Consider the following 23,592-nt stretch of genomic DNA (forward strand, 5'->3'; position numbering starts at 1 on the left):
AAAAAGTAGTATAGCCTTTTTATACTTAATTTGAGGCAGTGTTTTTTTAGGCAACTTTTCAAATAAAGTCAAACCTCTATATACTGCTCTGCGGTTATAGCTGTTTAGAATTAACTCGAATGCTGTTGGGAGGCTGGAGACACATTAACTGTTTACGAGTATTTCATATAGGGAAAATGTACTTGTTACACAAAAGGTTCAAGATATGAGAAAGATTATGGAATAAATTGTATATAGAGGTATCACTGTACTATTTTCTATACATTTCACACAAGTATACTGAAGCAATAGTGGCTTTTGCTGAAAGGTATACATATACATTCATGATGAACTCTCCAGCACAAGTACTACACAAGTATAAATAACCAATCAAGAAAATATGAGCAATAACAACGTCATTTTTTCACAAAAACACCCAAATACATTCACTCAAGACTTGCTCATTGGCTTTCATGTTGGATGATCTGCATTGAGATTAAAAACTAAAAGCATTAAAAAAAAAAAAGTATTAAAAACATTTGTGGATTCAATAATTTCCATAAGTTGAAAACATTGGCACTTTCAGGTTTATAATTATATAACAGTGAGTTGAAAGTGGAAATACTATACTGTATATTGAAATTAGATACTCATAGTATACTTAGGAAATGTTTGATTCCAATTACATATAAGTAATAAATTAATTTGATTCATGTACACTACCTTTGCATTGGCCATACTTTATATATTTGAACCAATAGTTGAGTAAACTTGATAAGTTATACTTCAGATAAACTCTTTCTTAGTAAAGGTTTTCCAAAATAGTATAAAAATGGTTTAGAAATATACGTTCGCATTTCATGTTTGTACTAGCAAATTTGGGTGTGAAAGTAGTTCCCAGTATTTGCTGAATGACGGCAACAAATCTGAAGTTTTTATTTCCTGGCGGAATTTCTCGTTCAAAATTTACCATTCCGAAAAAAACATTTGACTTATGTTTTTTTTTACTCTGAGAAAAAAGCCATGATGTCCGGAATTCTATGTATATTTTATATTACATACAGTATATACATATATCTGGTTTCAGAATGTTCGAAAAGAGGTAAGGCACAGAAGAATTGAGGCCATCACCCAAAAATGTAAAAAAATGCAAAACTTTAAAATAGCATCATCTCCATGCACACACTAATGTGTCAGCGTGTGTGTATGTGGCGACATGAATAATTAAAAGATGCTAATTAGCTCCCCGGACACAACAAGCAACAGCAATTCATTAACAGTGCCGCTCGTTTAATTTCAGTGTCAAAGTTGTTGGAACAAGAAGAAACCCTGGACATCGTTTGTGCCTCTTCACCACAACCATGTCATACATCTATATTTTGTAATTAGAGATGTGTAGTGTGTGTGCTGTTTGCCAAGTCCTCATCTCAAAAGGCACACCACTGAAGTTGTGCAAAGTTTTGCCACAACATGCTAGGTCAGAGGTCAGGAACCTTTGGCTCGCACATTTGGCTCAAAGATAAAACAGAATTTACGCAAATATTTACTGTCTTGTTAAAAGCATGAAAAACATGTAATAAGCTGAGTCATAATTGACAACTATAAGTATTGTCGGTCCAGTAGTTATAGGGCAGAGTTGCAACTACAGTTTACAGTCAAGGTGTCATCCCAACAGAACCAGTTTCGACTGTAAATCTCAAAAGAAGCCTTTATTTGGGAGCTCATTAAACAATCATTGTCTAAAGTTGAGATACTCAAGATGAAACCAACATAATGAACTGTAAACACCCCAAAACCTTAGCAAAGCACTCAGAGCATTTGATTGGGTAAGCGGTAACAGCTATACAAACAGCGCGCACACTCTTTCTCCCCCCTGCCCAGCGCCGTCTGCACTGCTTATTGGGGGTATCAGGGGTTCAGTGTCTTACCCAAGGGCACTTCGACATGTAACACGGAGGAGCCGGGATTCGAACTGAGATCTCTTGATCCCAAGCCGAGCGCTCTACCTCCTGAGCCTCTGCCGCCCATAATGTTATAATGTTCTGAAGAATTAACTTTGTTTCTGGAGAGCGGGTTTGGCGATTTTGTTTAGTTTTGTCTTAAAGTATATGGTGTAGCCTTCTCTTTCTCTCAAAAAAACAAACACAAATCATCAGTATTTTTGTTTTTATGGATCTGAGGGGCAAAAATATTCCCCATCCCTGTGCTATGTGGAAGTTCTGTGCTCTACCAGGCAAGAAGACATGACTGGCAGCCTTGCTGGTTGATGGTTATTTGCGGCATTGCATGTCAGACATTTTTTGTCCTCTATCTGCCCTGATTTTGACAAATGTTGATTTGGCGCAATAACAAGTAATAAAATCGGCCCGCTACTGTTCATTTTGCGGGAGGCTATATTTAGGTGCTTTTCCACTACACCGTTAAAACCTTTATCACCTCGCCTCACCTTTTTTGATTTTCCATCATTAAAAAGTACCTGGTTCTAGGTCCCTGGCACGTCACTTTTTCGGCCCACCTCGGTTTCGGTTCCAAAACACAGCCCCGTCGACTAAAACGTCGCGTGGCTCCCCGAGACTGCATCCAAAACAAATTGCCGCCATTGTGTGCCCTCGTATTATTTTTTGAGTTATGGCTACCCATAATTCTGCAGTTGGCGAGGTGCGGTCGATAACCAAATCCAGCAGGAGGTCGATGGAACAAAATTGATGTGGTTCCACCTACTGGATATTAGGCTATAGGGAAAGCTAACGTCCTTAGCTAATATTAGCATGTGTGCTTATTCAAGGTCTCATCTCATCTCATTAGCCGTACCGCTTATCCTCATTAGGGTCGCGGGGCACACAGGGACAGACAACTCATTCGCTCATTCACACCTAGGGACAACTTGGACCGGCCAATTCACCTGAAATGCATGTTTTTGGAACGTGGGAGGAAACCGGAGTGCCCGGAGGAATCCCACGCAAGCACGGGGAGAACATACAAACTCCGCACAGGAAGTCTGGAGCTGGATTTGAACCCTTGACAGGTTCCCATGACATGAACTGTGCCGCACAAGCGCTAACCACTGCGCCGCCGTGCTGCCCCTTATTCAAGGTAAACCATGAAAAACACATTGCTTAGTATTTCTATTTAGGTTTTGAAGTCCCTCTTTAAATATTTGCGAGAGGTTTTATTTATATTTGTAAGCTTGTAAGTGTGACGATGCAGTGTTAACTATTTTTCATGGCCAGTAATCTAACTGGTCTCACTTCACATATTATATAAGTTGATTTGGCCTGGAGAGAGATGGAGGCCACCAGGCAGTAAATACGCAAGACGCATCACAGGAAATGGTTCCCCTATGACCCTAGTGGTTAAGGGATCCAACCAACCAATTAATAAAACCAACCAACCAACCAACCAACCAACCAACCGACCAACCAACCATTTAAAAAAAACACATTAGAGTTTGTGATTGCTTATTGTAGTACAACATTGTCTAGTGTAACATGACAATATAGCAGGGTTCTTCAACCTTTTTGAGCAAAGACACAATGCAACAGAAGTTTATTCTCGGCACCAGTTTTTTCAAGCTTAAAAACATAAGGTCACTACAATTAGATTCTAAAAAGTTTTTCTTCATTTCTTTTTAGTTCACAATTTTACAGTTTTTTTTTAATTTTTAATTGGACTACATTTTAACCCGTTTCACATGTTTCACAACATTTCTATTTTGTTTTTCTAGAAAAATAGCAACAACAACCAATTTAAAATGAGATAAACATTATATTACAGTGGAACAAACTTGTTTTTTTTTACTATATTCTAACTTTCAGTAAAATTAAGAACAACTACCACAGCCAAATTGTGCGCAAGATCTTTGACTTAATCATGTTTGCAAAAAATCTTACTTTCTTACAGTTGACATTTTTATCTTGTCTCTCTAGGAATAAAAATCTAAAGAATTCTTAAAGTGAGCAAAATTGATCTGCAAGTGTTTTTTTCAAATTTTATTTTACAACATTCTATCTTTGTTTTTTGGTAAAAAGGATTTTTTTAGAATCAGTAAAATTATGAGCTCAATATTTACTTTGATTCGTTAATTTTGTTATTCATTGTAATCTTAAAACAACTTCTTTAAACAATATGATTTATTATTATTGCACTGCATCTTGGGAAGACATATAGAAATAGTAATCTGCTGCCACTTATTTGGCTAATCATTTAAAGGAAAGAAATCAATGGCATGCTTTTTGGCAAAGATAAAATTGGGAAATGTTCTGCAGTACAATTCTCACAAGATACCTGTTGAAAAACACTGCAATATAGTAGTCTACAATTGTCTTCTGCTACCAGTGACTGAGACTATCTGGATTAGCGCCGAAATGGGCAAGACGGGATCGTTTAAAAATCTGTCATCATTCCAGGCTTCAACACTAGGCAATCAAGAAGATAAATTCACGTTTTCTATTTTAATATTCGAGTGAAGACAACATGAATAAATCTTTTTAACTATAAGTGCTTCTCTTTGTTGTTGTTTTTAAAGGTTCTGAGAATTGAAATGCTAAAGCCCCCGACATACGAAACCATGACAAAAACAAAATATTTATTTATATGACAATAATTTATTAATGGCATTTAGGGCCATCCCAAGACTCCATCAGGATCGTCAGGTAGGTAGGAGCATTTCAGAATAAAAATCACCTTTATCATAATTGGATTGCTACAATGAAATTACAGTTGCAAAAATATACAATATAAAGACTGATAGAAAGAAAAACAAGGTGTTCACCTGTAATATGAAATTTTCACATCTGAAATAAAATTAAACACAACTGGGAAAATCCACTTAAAACTATCAAGTCAACATGACAACTGAAATACCTTACGGTTAAAGAGATAAAAGCCGTAATTGAAAGGATATGTGGTTGCCCATAATGCAGCAATGCATTGATTTTTGCAATTGGGAGATGGAATAAGAGCTTGCTCTGTCCACTCCTCGCATCGGCCCGGTATTGCAGTACCTCCGGGAATGGTGCATTCGCACTGATCGCTACCCGGCCCTGTGGCTAGGACCTTGACTCAGCCTTTTGGCTGGGAGCAAGTGTCTCGGCCTCTAGGCTTTGTAGTGTATTATGATTTGACCGATAACGGATAATGGATAATTGATAAAGAATATAGAACAATAAACCTCTACAAAATCCCCCCCCCCCACACATTTCCACAAAGTTGTGGAAATTATGTCAAGTGAAAATCAAGTAAAAAGTACAATGTAAAATCATTTAACAGGACGCAGATAAAGTTAAAATACTTCTGCAAATAAAATACTTACTGCCTAAACAGTTTTACTATTAAAAGAAGAGTCAAAAACATCTAAATGTTTTTCCTTTCGCTTCGAAAATACGTTAATACCGTTAATACCCCATCCTAACATACATATGCATTCATAACCATATATTCCTATTGTAATTTGATTACTCGGCCACAGAGACACATCAGTAATTACGTTAATCCCCTACGAAAACTGTTTCCCCCTTATTTTTTACAAGTTCGGATGGAAAATAAGCCAATTTTATGTAGTGTATGTCGCTAATTTGACCACAAGAGGGAGTATGTCTACCGTGAATGGTCATGACGTCAAGGCACAGTACCATGCAGTACGACTGTAATGGAAAAGGGGACTAAGTAAAGTACTTAGTACCTGTGGAGAGGCGAGGCAAGGCAGGACCATGTCGTGGAAAAGGGGCTTTAGTCATTAGTGTTGGGACTAATACGTTCCAAAGAATGCAGTCCTAGAAAGCAATTACTTTTCTTGGTAAGGAATACTGTAGCGCGTTACTGATCAAATATTTGAACCCTATTTTTGTTACTTCATGATGGATCACAGCGTTATATTTCGACCTATTAACGGAGATAATGAATTACAGAGCCCTCTGATTGCTAAATACTTCTACATCAGTCACGTTATCACATACGAACTTCAATAGGGTGGACATGTTTACATTTACCATCTCAAGCACAGAATACGTGATCTCTGAATTTCTCCTAATAGAAATATTCTCCCTACCATATTTACTCTCATCTGAACCGAATTTACGATTATAAAATACTGAAATAAGGGGGTCCGTTCAGATGCGCATATTTGGTTATGTGTCACCAGGAATATAAAACTGATAGGGAGGGGAGTATTACTTATACAGGAACAACAAACAGAACCATTTGGGCAGACGTGAACACAGAACTTGTTACCAAAGTGCTGAATATTGGTCTTCTTATTTGTTAAACCCTTTTTTTACACAATTACTGGAGAAAAAAAAAACGTCTTGACAGTAACCCAGAAATGGAGAGAGTGGTTTGTATCCCAGAGACAAAATGGATTTGGAGTGGCTCGGCTAGGTGTTTATTAGTAAGCTCTTAAGATTGCACAAGTGAACAAATATGAAGGTTTTTTACAGCTTGTTGTACACGTTTGTCTCAATTTATTCTTCTAGTATTTTAAACCAGTTTCAGGGGGTCGGCTTCTTTGCAAGTATGCGTGGTAATTTGTAACTAGATTAGAGTTTCGGAGTGAAGCGCTACTTTTTAGTGTTAGTATTCTGGGTGGCAACTAAATTAGTTTAAAATAAGGTAACTGGAAACTAAAACTAATTACTGTTTTTCTGTAACGAGCCAGGTCAGAATGGTCAGAAAGTAGGAAAGATCTCTCGTTCACAGCAGAGACTCTATGAGAGACAGGCGACCATTCCGGGGCATAACCTCAAGTAAGAAAGACTGTTCGCAACGGACAAGTAGATTGAAAAGGCCGGCGCTGGTACTCGCCGCTTGTCACTTGAGCTCCCGCCAGTGTGGCGGAAATGAGGCTAAACCCGCGATGATGTCACGCATGGCAAATGGGAGCGCCTGCCCCGGTCCTGGCCAGCAAGGTCGGGACTGACCCGTCAAGGCATTCACTGGAGATGTGAGACTGGAACGAGCCGTGCCTCTAGCTTGGGCCAACACACACGTGCTCGATCCTTCCCAACAACTGAAACATGAAGACACTGGCTCCGTTTGGTCATACATTGAACATGTAAAATACATTTTGTAATATAATAGCACCAATGCTTGTTGTTACTTTAAACAGGCTGGTACAAGACACACTATTACAAATTACTAAGGAAGCCTTTGTGGATCGATCAACTCATCATTCCAAAATTGGCTACAGATTTATAACTGCATCAATCCATCCATCCATTATCTGCTTATCCTCAATAGGGTCGCGGGGGTGCTGAAGCCAATCTCAGCTATCTTCGGGCAGTGGGCAGGGGACACCCTGAACTGCTTGCCAGCCAGTTGCAGGGCCCACAGAGACAGACAATTCACTCGCTCATTCACACCTAAGGACAATTTAGACCGGCCAATTAACCTGAAATGAACATTTTTGGAATGTGGGAGGAAACCGTAGTGCCTGGAGGAAACCCACGCAAGCACGGGGAGAACATGCAAACTCCACACAGGAAGGTTTTATCCCATAACCTCAGAACTGTGCCGCGGACGCGCGAACCACTCAGCCGCCTTGTCGCCTGTAACTGAATCTAAACAAGCTTTAAAAGTAGGGTGCATAATTTGAGGTGTCCTTAAATAAGTTGTAAGGTAAATGATTTAATCTATATCGTGTGTGTCAACAATGACAAAATGAGTTCAAAGAGCCTTTGTGCTTCATTTTCCACTGCGCTTATTTGCTTTTATCTTACTTTTAGCAGAGCTGTTCAGGGTGGAAAATATATCGTCGAAAGAGGGTAGTGGAGAATGCTGAAAAGTGACTTCATTCTTGTCTTATTTAAAATTTTGTTCGGCAGTGTAGTATGAAAATGTAGAAAGTATGAAAATGACTGAGTCAAGTAAGAGTTCAAACGCTAACACAAACCCCAAGAAAGATAAAAAAAGAAAAGTTTATTCGAGCGCCTCTAAGAAATGTACATACTTGCATGCCCATCATATATGAGGTGACTGAGGCTGCAATGATAAATCTAGCTAGGAGATGGCGGCAGAGATAACACAGTTTCAAATTACGTACAGCTCCTGTAAGTACAGTGGAACCTCGGTTCTCGACCATTCCAGAACCCTGTTCGAAAACCGATTTGTTCGATCACCGAAATCATTTTTCCCATTGAAAATAATGTAAATCGTTTTAATCCGTTCCAACACCCTGAATGTTTACCTTTAATGTTTAACGTAAACATAAAGCTAACCCAGGCTAATCGTACGTCGGCGTTATCGTAATCTTCCGTACGAAAGATTACGCTAACATGAACGTGTAAAAATAAAAAAATCAGGTCGTTTACAAGTCATTTAGCACCCGGATCTCCACAACAAGTGGTGAGCGGTTACAACACCCTTAATGTTGGGCTCCGTTCCAACAGCCTGAATGTTTAACGTAGACTTAAAGCTAACCCAGGCTAATCGTACGTTCGCGTTATCGTAATCTTATGAATAGGATTTCTTACCTTTGTGGTGGTCAGCAGAAGGCGCTCGCACACCTCCTTTATATTTGGCTATTATTTCTTTCTTAAATGCAATTGTACGCACTACCTTTCTTTTTTCACCTGTAGCAACTTAGCTGCTTGCACTGACTTTCTTCGGAGGCATAATAGGGGGCTAAAACACCCGTACGCCGCTCAGCATCGCACCCTAGCGTACGCACTCACGCATTACCAGCGTTCGAACTCCGATTTTTTGACTGAACAGCGAAGCAAGAATTTCTTGAAATTTTTGGTCGGACACAGTTTTGTTCGAACTGAGAGGTGTTCGAAAACCGAGGTTCCGCTGTATATGTGAACAAAGCCCAACTGAGTTCAAAGAGCCCTTATGCTTTGTTTCACCACACCTATGTGGTTTACTGTATAGTTATAATCAAAGATTTTCGGGGGAGAACACATAAGGAAATGGGGGACAATGGGGACAGTGGGTAGTGCTGGTGAGTAATGTCGTGCCCTTCTCTGCTTCTTTTTTGTTAGGTTAGCATACTACACCACATAGGGAAATATACGATCAACTTTCAACAATCATGGAAAATGCTGAAAGCAAGAAGATGCCTATTTCAATAACATTCGTATGTACGAAAATACAAACAAAAACAAGGATAGCAAGTGCCTGATTTTTTTCAGTAGGAGATATCAAAAAAATGATGTTGCTTAGTTCCAACTGGCCTTTGAATCTCAGTCTCAATCCTGCTAGTTGCCGAAACACAATTGTCCAAAATTTCGTCATATAGCTTTTTGTAAATATACCAGATGAATTCATGATTGGTTGGGCAATCCAGGTCTCCCAGTTGCATTTATTTATTATGATGATACAAATCCCTCGGTAAGGTGTCTTTTTTGTGCTTTTGCATCTCTCTCTAACGTCACTGTTTTAGTTTAGTTTTCCATCGGTCTCGAGTCGGTGAGCAGGCCCATACTTTCAGCGCATCATGAACGTGCTGACAGAGGCTGCAATGATGACACAGGCCAGAGGTGGCAGCCCTGAGAAAATAGTTCAAAATTCCGTACAGCTCCTTTAAGAGGCTATGGCTGTTTTTGGGAAGGTCATACCTGCCAAAACACCATCCAATGGATGTCGGAGCTTGGCCGAGTAAAACCAAATTTCTGGCTTCCTCCTTTACTTTTCGCAGAATCAAAGTTCCGCTTGCTTTGATTATTCCGGATCAATGGCGGTAAGAAGAAATACGCCGTGCGTGCATGTTTCCGATCGTGCGCCCATTTGAGTTTGAGTGCAGGCAGCGGGTGGGGAGAGTAGAGCCTGCGCCGAGACGGATTTGTGATCATTAGCGCTAAGTGTTGCTCATTATGCTCTTCTGAAGACCTCAACTCCTAATTGGTTTCATCTTGCCAAACAACCCAACCCCCGCACTGCCTCGACGATGGCCTCACCCACACCTGATGAGACACGTCAGGCCTCATGAAGTTCCTGCCTGACAGCAAAGCAGTGTCTATTCCACAGAGCGGACAAAAGAGCGTTGCATCAGATATCAAGCTGCTACTCACGACTTTTTGAATCATTTCTTATTATTCCCACTGATGGATAGATCAGGCAAAAAATGGATGAGGGCTGAGTGACATCAAGTTGCAGGAGTGACCGCAAAAGTAGTTAATTCATTTTTCATACAAGAACAGAGGCAGTGTTCTTGGCTTTACAATTCTTTAAGTCAGTGATTTTCAACCACTGTGCTGCGGCACACCAGTGTGCTCTGAGAGATCGTCAGGTGTGCCGTGAGAAATTATCCAATGTCACTTTTTAAAATTTAAAATTTTATAAAACATTTATGAATCATTTTCTGCAAATATAATGTCATTGTCAAGTGTCGGTGCTGTAAAAACTGGGGTATTATAAATTATATTGGAATTAAACAAACTGTTCAATGTCATTTTCTAACATTTTTCCATTGTAAAAAACATGCCCTGGCTCAAAAAAGGTTGAAAAACACTGCTTTAAGTAGGATTGGTCTTGGTATTGGTGGGGACAGGGTATAATTTTTTAAGAAATAACATTGGTGGGGACAAAACAGTGATTGATATTAGAGGGAACTTGTCCTTCTGTCAATGCCAACACTACGCCCTTGCTTTAAGTATGAGTACATAAACCTGTACATGAGTATTTCCAAAAACTGTGAGCAGGCAACAACTTAAACTGACAAAAAAATTGATGGAGATTAATAAAAGCATAGACGTAATAAAACAAGTGCCCTTCATATGTTGAACGTTGTGGTGCTTACGTTGTCAGGTGAACAATGATAAAGTATTGAATAAAACATAAAATACTAGAGAGATATTGAATTAACCTACTTACTATATAGGGTGTCCCAAAAATTGATACACCCTTTGTCTTTAAATAGCCAATCAATTTTATATTTCTACTGTAGATTTGGTTTTGGAGTATGAATGGTGGATGATGGGCTGACGCTAATGCAAAAAAAGAAAAGAAAGAGAAAAGAAAAAAATATTTGCACTTAAGCTTTATTTTCACTTTTCAACAATCTTCTCTGAACAATTGGCTTTTGTACGACATGTAAGCCCAGTAACCATTATTCTCACTCCAAAATCAAATCTAAAATCTGAAAAAATGGGTTGGCTATTTAATGGCAAACTGCGTATAGATTTTTTGGGAAACACTGTATATTTCAAAACAATTTATTTGGTCTTATTGACCTTCGTGTACACAGCATTGGTCAAAGTATACTTGACATACTTAAGTATACTTAATCAGGTATTCTTACAGATTAGAGGTAAGATCTTAGGCCTGGCCCGAAATTTGGGTTGAGTCGTGATTAAGATATCAATCATTACGTTCAGGGTTAGGCAGGGCTTTTCTCCTGCTGACTTTTTTTTTAATCATCAACCCATCTTTGTTCTTTTATCTTTGTGGAGGATCCGCGCAGCATGCACGCTTAGCGGCAAGTGCGCTCAGCGGCCCTGTTTGACACAGAGAAGCGGGTGCGCGGTGGGGGGTGGGATGGATGGGTGTTCGGTGGCGGTGTATTTCTGGCCAAAATCACCCTTCTTCTTTCAGAATCCCAACAAATAAAATATGAAGATTCAGGTTAGGTTCGAGCTCTGTGCCTCAAAGTTAATCGGTTGAGCTTGGGCTGGTTCCGGCTTTAATAACTGCGGGCCCGTGTTTGGTCAGGCTGGATTTTTTAGGCCGAATCTAACCTCTACCTAGATACACTTATTTTTTGTATGCTGAAATATTTCACTATTTGGGGAAAATGGTTTAAGAGAGGACCATGGACTAGGCCGCCTTGGCACACATAGCTCGTCAACAGAAGTGACTCGGGCCAGGCCGTTCTATCAAGATGTCGCTCAATTCAACTTGTTAGTGTGCCAAGAGTGGCAGACGTACGTCAGCTAATTAGCAAGTTGCAGCGACGGCACAGCCAAACAGCACAATTAACGCTTTGGTAAAGTACACAAAGTACACATCCTGACACATGTCAAAAAGTCTGACAAGCTTCTCCGACATTTGTCGAATGCTCTGATCCACGTTTAAAAGACAGAAGCGTTGCCTTTTAATTCATATAAAGCCACCAAAGATGATTGACCGATATGGTACCTGGCCTATACTAATGCAATTTTGTTGACGGGGGTTAAATGTCAATCAGTCAATTGTTTTCCTGCAACAAACCCAAACCGTCTTCAAGTTTACCCACTACCCCATATCAACAAATTGGCGGGAAAGGCGGGTGACATTTAAGGAACACACATCAGGTATGCTATCCATGGGCTAAATCGATGTTTAGAGATGGGCGTGTAGCGGTTAGAGGAGTGTTGGAGGGATGGGGGTCTGCTAGTATCAATTAAACGTTGTGCAAGCCTGAGGAGCTGAGGTGGCATTATTTCGACAGCGCTTCATTAACTCGATGCCGCACTCTCAAAGCCAAAGTCCTCTGCGGCACCTTCGTGACGGGTAGTTGCGGGGGTGCTGTTATGTTTCAAAAGAAGACAAGTGTCAAGATCACAGACTTCAATAAGAATGGTCTAAAGACAGCGATTACCCGCCATCTTCAAAAGGCAAAGCCGTTGGCGGTCATCGTTTTAAAGCTAAAGCGGAAATGACATCTCAAAAGCCCCAGCTTGACCTGAACTCTGTGAAAAAGGCTTCCCTGAAATAGTCAAGTTTCTTCAAAATTAATTTATTGTGACGGAAATGTGGTTTTGCGAAAAGAACACAGAGGAGTCCAAGTTTTCAAACGCATTGATCATTTCAGTTGTGCAGGCAGCTGTACAATAACTTGAACCTTGTATCCATTCAAAATATTTTGTTGACATTATTGTTATTGGAAAGATGTATGTTAGAAGCTCCACATTCCAATTCTGACATTTGTGTTGATCCATACCAATTTAACCTACACATCGTCAAATCGTGTTTCCTACAGTCTTTGACCCGGGATCCATAAACATCTAGCACCAAGATTGGTTAGCTTCAGGAGTGCCCCTGGTTTGGACGAGTGCACTCTTTAAAAGCCAGGGATTTGCCTGAGTGACAGAGTCTATTTGGACCAAAGAAAGCATGAAGAAACAAGAAGACAAGAGCAACACAGTCATTTTGAAATATATACGATTTTGCTGGGGGTGCTAAATCCTCAGGGAGCACTCCAAGAAGATGCTCGTGGGTCCCCAACAATATTGTCTTGCCATCAAAACCTGCAATGCCAAATTGCAGAAGAGCACAGACTATGTGATTGGCAATGCTGCCCTCTTCCCTACTTTCCCTGGGGGAATGAAAATTGCGTGCCCGTTTTAAGACAGGAAAACAAAGACATTCGTGGATGGACATTGACTGAACGAGTCCAATTTTTGTCCGTGTGTGCCCAGGCGTCCACTGTTTTACTCCATGCAGCCTGACATCGACTGGTGAGTAGCGACTAATTCATTTTATTCAGTGTTTAAAAAGGAATAATTTCAATTGTTCTGTCAAACCTTTTTCAACATTTTAACTTTTTTTTAGAAAATATTTTATTTTAATTCAATAGAAATACAAATTTGGGTATTCAGTTTCTTCACATATTTTCCAAGGTTTTGTATTTCTGTATTTTCTTTTCATTTTCAGGAACTTAAATTCCATTTTACAACTAAGCCAGTGGTAGTCATGAGAAAAGACACGTATACCAAAACTTTGGGCAGGGGAAGAAAGACTGCATGCCACATCAAAAAGGCCAAAGATCCAAGCCAGAACCAGGATGTGCAAGACCAACCCAAATACCAAGACCAGAAATAAGACCAAGGGACAAACTATGAGCAGTCAATCCCAGATCATCACTGATACGAGGGGCTGTACTCATATCAGATACAAATCTCATCAAAAGTGTGGTTCATTGGGACAATACAAGGCAGAGAACACCCTTAAAGAGTCGCCAATCAATGTCAAGTCAGATAGCGACCAGAAAAATGATCACCTTTCTGTCTCAAGGCATATACTGTATGGACTCTCAAAATTACTTAGTGGTTGTCAAAAAGACATATAGTAAGTACAATAACAGGTAGAAAATCGATGGAATGGTCACAAGTAACGTCCATGCAAATGGGCAAATAACGACTGACGCAATGGCGCATCCAAACGTACGGTCCTTAAACCAACTGGTCGCCAGGCGTCTCACACACACAGCAGTAAAACATTCACAATCCTGCATCTCAAGGGTGCAGGGCAAACGTGACACCCTAAGTCTTCCAGGACATACAAGTTGGTGAGCGAAGTAGAGCAACGGCCTGCAACCTTTTGTGTACCACGGACCGTTTTAATGTCTGACTATATTATTGCGGCCCGGCCCAATAATAACATTAATAATTCTACCACTAACAATTATAATACTAACAACAATAATAAGCCACATCCACTATATACTCACTAGACTACTAAGGATCTAGATAATATAGGAAAAGGAATTTGATTGTATCTTATCATCACTCACAGTACCATGTTGTATGTTGTTTTGGAAGAACTTTTTTTCCAATAACTTGGCACCATGATTAAAACCAGTGTGATGATAAGATAAAACCTAATGCCCGTTTTTGTTGCCCACATCCAAATGGCCTACTGGTCAGGGTCTGGTGCTTTCAATGTTGCGATGCGGGATCAATTACCATTGCAGAGCAAATAAAATCGGCGATATTAATCGGTTGATCAGTCATTGCTAAATTACTATAAAACCTTGGTATACTGGGCACCCAGGTTTTGAGTTAATGGAGTCTAAACAATGTGTACATAAATGGATAAATATGATGTCATCCAAAAATGAGCCACATTTTAATTCTTCGAGTGAGGCCCAGTACCTAATGATGCACAGTCTGGTACTGGTCTGCGGGCCAGTGTTTGCCAACCACTGTTCTAAGACATACAGTTGGGAGCATTTGGGCACCACCAACCACGGGGCTGTCTAGCCAATTGCATACCTTGAGCAAACACCCTACAAGAAATTGCTGCCCCCAAAAAAATATTACTGGTTTGCATGGATGCAAGCATGCCGGTTGTCCTTACCTGAAGAAGACCAGAGTCTCCCACAAGTAGATACTGAGCGCGTTCAGCTGGAACATTTTGGACAGTCTCATTTTCTTTTTGTGGGGTGGGGGGAGGCAGAAGGGGTTGAAGGGGGGGCTCTGTCAGGCCAGATTTTCCCTCAGTAAGAGGATGGGGACAGGGAGAGGCCGCAGGTGTGGGGTCGAGGATCTCCAAGGTGAGTTGGGAATGGGGGAGGGTCCTCAGGGTAGGAGGGGCTCTGTCAGACCTGGGCTGCCATGCAATCACACCTGTGCCCTCTCTGGAAAAAAAAGGGGGAGTGGGGCAAAGAGGTGGGCTGCGAGGTGGTAAAGGGGCGTTTGGGTCAGTGAGGAGGGGGCTCCAGAGTGGGATGGGAGGAAAAGGAGGAGGAGGGAGTACACCTGTTTACAGATCCTCGCAGCTTGAAGGAAAATGAGCCATATTCCTTTATGGCGGGGCGGGCGGTAGTGTGGGGTCTTGCAAAGTGTTAATCCACGCGGGAGAGTGTTTTCCCACAACCCCTCCCTGGCGATGGGGTTGAGGATGGTCCTCGGCGCCGTGCACGCTCAGGGGCGTGCACGCTGGTGAGACATTCCGAGTCGATGTACCGGCGGACGCATCCTCATGCGCGCCTAACGCTTCACGCGCGCCTGCCACTCCGTGCGCATTCGTTGTTCCGTGCGCGTCCGCCGCTTTTGCGTGCCTCCGCCGCTTGCAAGACGTTTCACGTCACGTCAGGGAAGACGCCGCGGCCGCGTGTGACGCTCGTGCTGCAGTCATTTAGCAAACTCCTCTCGGTCACCGCCCCCTCCGCACCGCACGCCTACCGGTGACGCGGAGTCCCCGACCACTCTACGACGCTCGCCGCTGATTGGTCTAAGCCAACGTCAGTCAGCCAGCCTCCAGTTCGGGAGGCGACCCAGCGCGACGTGACGTCACCCACACGCACGTGGACCTGTTTGGATGGGTTCAAGTTCAATGATCAGACCCCTCCCCTGAAAAAGAGAGTGAAATATGGGAGCAGTCATAAAGATTATTTGTTTTGTTGAAATCAAATTTGTGTTCACACGCGAGTGTATTTTCATCTACTTTGAGGCTTTAGAGGTCGGGAATCTTTTTGACTCAAAGAGTCATGAAAACAAAGTATTAAGATTTGTTTTTCCCTGTGAGAGCTGCATCATTTATTCTAAGACAAATTTCAAAGAAGCCGCCAAACCTAAAGCAAATCATTCAGTTCATTTTATTTCACTTTGCGATATTTGATGACTTCCTGAAATATGAAACAATAATTATGCATCCCGTATCACCAAGAAAAAAAGAACATTTAAAATGTGTTTCCCTCCTGCATTTGAGATCGATGAAGTTCATTCTGACCCTCATTTTTGTTGTAAATAAGGGTCGGATGACACACAAAAACAATGGCGACCATATGATAAAGGTGCTGCAACTTAGTCAGATAAGGAGGCTTCTCCTGCTACAGGTAAACATGGAAACCAGTACTATTGTTTTCATGTGGGGGAGCAAATGAAACCCCCCCAAAAAAGCCTGCAGAGGCATGGGCGCCGCCAGGCTGCGCTTGCCCAAGACACAACACAGGAAGTGTTGCCTTGATGAGCCAGGTGGTTAAGGGGATCAGTGAACCATGATTTTATTTCAAAATAAGTTGCGAGCAGAGTTCTTTCGCAAAAATGTCACAAAATATTGCAAATGTGAAGGATCTGCATGGATTTATCTCCAACTATGTAACATGGTCACAGTTCCTTTATTATTCTTCATTCATTCGGTTTTATGGATGCAAATCTTTGACTTCTTTGAAATCGACAACCAATCGTCTTAAAAGTCCACAAGTGCGTCGTTGATGATTCGTCATTTTTTTCATAACTTGCTGAAATTATATACTTGAAAAAAAAAAATAAAAGGCTGTCATCACACTCATGTGTATTTGGATTTAATGGGCTGAGACAAATGGAAAAAATACAAATCACATCTTCTTACCAGCCTTGAAGGTAAAATGGTGCTGAAGGTAAAACAGGTGTACTCCCTCCTCCTCCTTTTCCTCCCATCCCGTCTTAATGGCGAACTCAATGCGTCCAATAGCGTCCGCCTCAAAGGCAGAAATTTCTGGCCGTGATTCAGCCGCAGATGTCTGTGTGACAGGCCCCTTAGCAAGGTTCCCTCTAAGGTGCGCGTGTGCGCAATTGCACACTGGCCAGATCTTCCTAGCGCACAAAAAAATCTCTCCTGTGCACAAAAATCAGGGCTCGAAATTACAAAATTGCAGGAAAAACAACATGGGTTCCCTCTGCAGTGTTCTAACCCCTTACCGTTTCTGTAATATCCGCCTACGATCCCAATCCAAGATGTACCCAAAGTAAATGGAATGCTGTTCTTGAACTGTTTGATGATATACGATAATATGGTCTGTTTTGAAAGGTTACACTCTGAAAGTTTGTTCCAAACTGAAATAAGTAAGTGCTCCTAATATTGAGTAATATGAGTTGGAGCGAGCATAAATGAAAGGTTTTCATTTATTAAGCATAAACTTTCCAATGATGTGTGACATGACGTTTTTCTGTGACTAATGACATAGTACATAAACATATTTGTTTATCAAAAGTCAATATATACATCAAAAGTCAAAAGTCTGCTGGCGGGCCGTTGGAACGTTAAGGGGTTAAGTGCAGTATTTTAAACTCAATGTCAACATGAGATTGGATAATTGAAAGCAAGCGTGCATGTGAGGTCAAATTGTAGCGCCAAGTGAGAGGGGGACTAGAGAAGTTGCAGGAGGGAAGTTGCAGGAGGGAATGGAAAAAAAATAAAATAATAATATATATATATATATATATATATATATATATATATATATATATATATATATATATATATATATATATATATATATATATATATATATATATTTTATATATTTTATTTTATTTTCATCACTAAGACAATGAAATATAGAGGTACAAGTGCGGTTTACATTAATGAATGGCTGCACAGTTAAACTATGTGACTTCTCTTACCTACGAGACTACATCAATGTTGCCACGCAAGTTTTCGTATTCTTTTAGAGAAGCTCTTTTTCGGCTCGGCTCACTAAAAAGAGCCGACTCTTTTGGCTCCAAATTGGCTTTTCAGATGGTTTTCGTTGCTTTCTGTCACGAGGCGGGGTGGCGTGGAAGGTGACCGGACCAGAACGGAGGCAGGAGGCATGAAGGGAGAACTCAAATGCGTTGACGATCCATAAGTTTTATTTAATAAAATAAAAGTCGCCCAATACTCCGGGGCAAAACAGAACAATACAGAGTTCCTCCGGCACGAACTCAACAGGACATGGCATAACAGACTAAAACATGACAAGGCATAACAGACTAAAACAGGACAAGCATAACAGACCGGGATTGTGTATAAGAGTAATGAACCAGCAACCGGAAAACCCACAATGCAGCCTTAAACAGCAGACACACAATTAGTTGAACTGCTTCAGCTGTTGCCCAGAGGGCGGGGCAGACTGGTCACCAAGGCGACCATGACACTTTCATCCATATATTACCAATTACTATGTAACATTATGTAGATAATGACTTAAAATAGGACAAAAAAGGCCAAAATTAAGGGAAAAAATAAAAAAGAAAAAGGAAACAGAATAAAAAAATTTATGAGAAAGAAGAAACGAAAGATCAAAAAAGGCAAATAACGAAAACGAAAGAAAAAAGAAGGAAAAAGCTTGGTAAAAGAAGGAACAAATAAAATAAATAGGAAGTAAAAAAAAAAAGAAACTTGAGAACAAAATAAAAAAAGCAAGAAATAATGAAGTAAAAACCTGGGGAAAATTAAACAAAATAAGAAAAGAAAACCTAAGGAGGGTAAAACAAAGAATAAGAAAAATGCATTGATCGCTCTTATGTTACAATCAAATAATTTGCAAACAAATCAAGTCAATCTTTTTGCCAACATCGTATTTCTACTAAAAAGTGTGATTAAATACAATTCTGTATTGTGCAACCAACTAAATAGAACCACAAAAAAGCGAAATCTTATGTCATCGTTGCAAAAACAATTAAGCCGTGTGGGCCGTGCAACCTTTCCAATATTACATTAGCCAATTCTTTAAATTTAATAAAAAAAAAAAACTAACTAGTATTGCTGGAAATCCAGCAGAATGTAACTTGATTTGATGCCAGGTTTTGGACATGTTGGACAAAGATTTGGTTGCAACGCTGGATTGATGTTACTCACCGCTCTTCCAAGCAATGATCACAGACTTTGTGTGATTGCTCAGACCCGTGGAAGCTTCGATGGAACGCTGCTTGTTTGCTGCTCCCACATACTGTAGTCGCTACATCTTGGCTGCTTCATCTTATCTTTTACATGTTCGCTGCTACATCATAGCAGCTACCTGTAAGCCACGTCTGTCTTTAACAAAGTTGCTTTCCTGCCGGTAACACGATTTCACGTGTCTTGCTATTCTCCTGGCCCAAATGCTTGAAAACTGTGCCATGATTTTTGCCATCGGCACACACAAAAGGGGGATTTTTGGCATTGGTATGACAGGATTTGAGGGCGAACCTACCGATAGGGCGGCAAGAGAACAGGAGGCTGGGAAGCTAATTGAGAAAAAGGTACACTGTCGCTTTGCATCTGCTTCAAGATGTAAAAATGAAACGTGACCTTTATCGCAGCACGTGTGCGTGTTTGTGCATGTGTGCACACATTCACCGACAGTTACTTTGAGCTTAAAGTTGGCTCTGTAGACATTTCATCCGGCACACAATGGGGATACTACAACGCAACAAAGAGAAAAGTGTAACATCAAAACAGTCTGATGACAATTCTTCAATCAATTGATTAGTAAAATTCGTTACAGTGGTACATCTTTAAATGAACACGAGAATTTCGGTATACGAGTTTAATTTGCAACACAAAAATTACTTCCAATACGAAGAAACATTCAGTTTATGAGCAGTCCCAGAGGCTACCACTAGAGACCGCTCGAGTCCGCTCGCAGCTAGAGTCCGCTTACAGCTCATGACTGCTCACTGTTATCATGAGCTCGTCCATTTAGCACATGGAAACTACTACAGGCAATAAAAATTGTGCCGTACATTTTTTTTACATTCATTTAAAGTTACAGTAACTTTAAGTGCTCAAGTATCATCAACAGTTTCTTGATCTCATACTTGTCAACCTCCACCAATCGCTCCCCTCATTAAAGATATTAAGCAATAATAAGCCTCATGGACAAGACACGGATCCTATTTACTCACAGAAAGACAGACTATGTAGAATAAGCCACAATCTTATCAATTTACATGGACGTTGTCGTCTGCTATCTGTTACAGAGACTGTCTGGATAAGAGCCGATATGAGCAAGATGAGATCGAGCTTTTTAAAAACAATCTTCCCATTTAAAAATTGTCATACGCCGTGTACAATTTAAAAGAATCAAATGCCGTATAAAATACGGGTAAAATGTAAGTAGACTGAAAAGCGATCGACGTGACTCCTCCTTTCTAGCTATTTATGATTTGAGTGGATGCTTTTGGGGGGCCGAGAGCGAATTATTCTAGTGGGTAAAATTTGCTCAATACGCAAGAAATTCAAGCTACGAGAACAATCCTGGGATGAGTTGAGCTCGTATGAAGAGGTATCACTGTATGTGACATCAAATTATTCAAATGTTTGGAATAAATATTGTTTGTCCTTGAAAGCAGTCTGAGATGGAGGCCGCTGTCGGCTACGTGTTCAGGCAGCAAAACCAAGATGGATGGGGATCACCGTTCACAGTTGGATCCCAGACAGACAGCGCTTGGCAGGCAGCGACGAGCGAGAAAGCAAAGGCGGGCTAGCGAGAGGCCAACTTATCCCGCCGACACGGCTCAGGTCTCAAGGTCACACACCGGCGTGTGCCAAGGTCGTCCGTTGTACGCCGGAGAGAGCGCTTCTAATCCCAGATAACAGCTCGCTTGAAAGGAGCTCAAGAAAAACTATTAGCAGGTAGTACGCACGTGCACACGTACACACACGTACATGCACGCGCGCTCAAACGCAGGTAATTGCTTGGAGCGCGGCGGTGCAGGGCTGCGGCGACCTCTCGACGTACAATGATGGCACTCATGAATAAAACAGCCAGCGTTAGCATGCATCCCCTGTCGGAAAGAAAGAGATCGTACCAAAGAAAAAGGGGAAAAAAGAAAAGAGAAATTACCTTTGTTTGCTTGCAGCAGACAAAGCTCGGTGATGGTCTGATGGCCTTTTTGCTCCACCAAGCCATTGCTGCGTTTTTTTGGATGTTCAGGAAGGTGATAAATTCCTTGCAGGGAGGGTTAGCAAACAAAATTGTTAAAAGACACATATCCATCCAACCATCCATTATCTGCACTGCTTATCCTCAGTATGGTTGCAGGGGTGCTGGAGCCCATCTAGGCTGTCCTCAGGCAGTGGGCAGGAGACACCCTGAATTGGTTGCCAGCGACTCGCAGGGCACACTGGGACAGACAACTCACTTGTTCAGTCACACCTAGGGACAATTTAAACCGGCCAATTGACCTGAAATGTATATTGTTGTAATGTGGGAGGAAATTGGAGTTACCAGAGGTACCCCACGCAAGCACGGGGAGAACGTGCAAACTCCACACAGTAAAGGCTGGTAGCTGGATTGGATCCCATAACCTCAGAACTGTGCCATGGACGCACTAACTACTCAGCCGCCGTGCCGCCTTGAAAGACACATCGTACCAAAAGTAGGGTCGCGGGGGTGCTGGAGCCCATCCCAGCTATCTTCGGGCAGTGGGCAGGGGAAACCCTGAACTAGTTGCCAGCCAGTCGCAGGGCACACAGAGACGGACAACTCACTCGCTGATTCAGACCTAGAGACAATTTGGACCGCACAATTCACCTGACATGCATGTTTTTGGAATGTTGGAGGAAACCGGAGTGCCCGGAGGAAACCCACTAAAGCACGGAGAGAACATGCAAACTCCACACAGAAGGTTCGATCACATGACCTCAGAACTGTGACGCACAAGCGCTAACCACTGTGCCGCCGTGCTGCCTATGTATTTATATCCGTTGGGAAATTTTCAGAATGTTTGTGTCATGTTTGTCCTCCTACAGAAACCATATCATATTCCATTATTTGAACATTTTTGAAAAAGCGCCAGGGAGCCACTTTAAAGTGGCAAACAGCCACATGTGGCTTGTTTCAGACCCCTGAGCTACCTCAATTCAGTTGCTGGCAACCACATTCATTTTAAAAACTGGTTGGACCCGACAAGGAAATAGTTTGCTGACTTTTAGAACAAAGTTGTTTATTTAATTATACCTAAGGACTGTATTAGATATTTTTACATAGATTTTGCTCCAATTTAGAATAATCAATTCCTAAATTGGAGTACTAGGGTGGGGCGCTGTTCTTTCCACTAGGAGGGGCCAAGCGGTTTTGGAACTGGGCACAGGTGTGTCCAATTTCCACACACCTGTCCCTAAATAGCCCCTTCTTTATTAGGATATTTTGGAAAGCAAATGCCGTCGAGTCATTTTCATTCCAGTGCTACACCATTTTTGTTGGCTTTTGTTTCAAGTTTCTTGTTTGGAAATTTCGTTTGTGGTTAGTTTGTCACTTTGTTCCTTGTATTTTCCATTTCCGGTTTCATCTTTGTTTATGGTACCATTCTTTGTTTGTACCTTTGTACCTCAATTTGTTATTGAATACCATTCCTCTTTTTTAGCACGACTGCCAACAGTTCCTGCTTCCCCTACACAGGTTCACCCCAAAAACTTAACAGTGTACTATAAAGCTAGTAATTCATTCATTTTATTGTACTTCATGTGCAGTATTTATCTGACTTTAAGGAAAAGCATTCATTTTAGAATGTGTGCCGTGACATATCGTGTGTTGCACTTTGCATGAGTTTTGTGGACGTGAAGTAGAGGACACCATGAGATCTTTTTGAAGAGAGAGTGTGTACAAGAAAGACATTTTGCTTTTCGTGGCTGGTGCCACATTCATTAGCGCCGGTGTTCCAAACGCGACAGTACTTTTTTTTTTTTTTTCATGCATTGGCCTGATATCTACTCTAAGCGTGCATTACTTGTCATGTAAATATCTAAAGAATACTTTTAATAATGCAGATTGTAAACGAAGCCTGCGCCCTAATATCAGGTGCGCCTTATATAAATGCAATGGCACAGATAACTGATACTGCGCCTTATGGTCTTAAAAAATAGTACTTTTACTTAATTATACTTATTAGGGTACAATATACTTCAGCTATACCTCTTTTTTAGAAATTTTTCATTAAAGATTTTCGGTGGAAGGCATATTCGCCTGCTTTCATCCACCAACTGCGATGTCAATACTCACTCGACTAATGACTCATGAGGGTGGGGTCCAAAATATTCAGGGAGTCATCTGGGTGAGGTGGTGTGCTTGTTCTTTTTACAGCTCCACTGTGACAGCCCGGTGATGACAAATAAGCTCTCCTAGTTTTGACCGTTCTGTGAGTATCGTGACATGTCCACCCAAGCACACAAGTTCTTCTGTGCTTGCCCTTATCCGAGTTTAGTTCAGGGCCGTCTCCATCCAGCCCTGGTCCTCATCCTCCAACGTCAGGG

General features: G+C 41.2%; 1 protein-coding gene and 1 pseudogene across 2 annotated transcripts in view; one reads left to right on the top strand and one right to left on the bottom strand.

The window, feature by feature from the left end:
* The window catches only part of glra1 (glycine receptor, alpha 1), an 84,214-nt gene extending 68,458 nt beyond the window's left edge, over positions 1-15,756 (bottom strand). For both annotated transcript variants that reach the window (XM_088344640.1, XM_088344641.1), the window contains exon 1: positions 14,971-15,756. In XM_088344640.1, the coding sequence (XP_088200766.1) occupies positions 14,971-15,041 (71 nt within the window). In that variant the 5' untranslated portion in view covers positions 15,042-15,756. The remainder of the gene's footprint in view (positions 1-14,970) is intronic.
* On the top strand, positions 4,908-4,997 carry LOC148359413 (U2 spliceosomal RNA; annotated as a pseudogene).
* Positions 15,757-23,592: the final 7,836 nt, after the last annotated feature.

Source organism: Urocampus carinirostris, chromosome 9 (assembly GCF_059441175.1).
Source record: "Urocampus carinirostris isolate Australia breed hairy pipefish chromosome 9, RoL_Ucar_1.0, whole genome shotgun sequence".
Taxonomy (NCBI): domain Eukaryota; kingdom Metazoa; phylum Chordata; class Actinopteri; order Syngnathiformes; family Syngnathidae; genus Urocampus; species Urocampus carinirostris.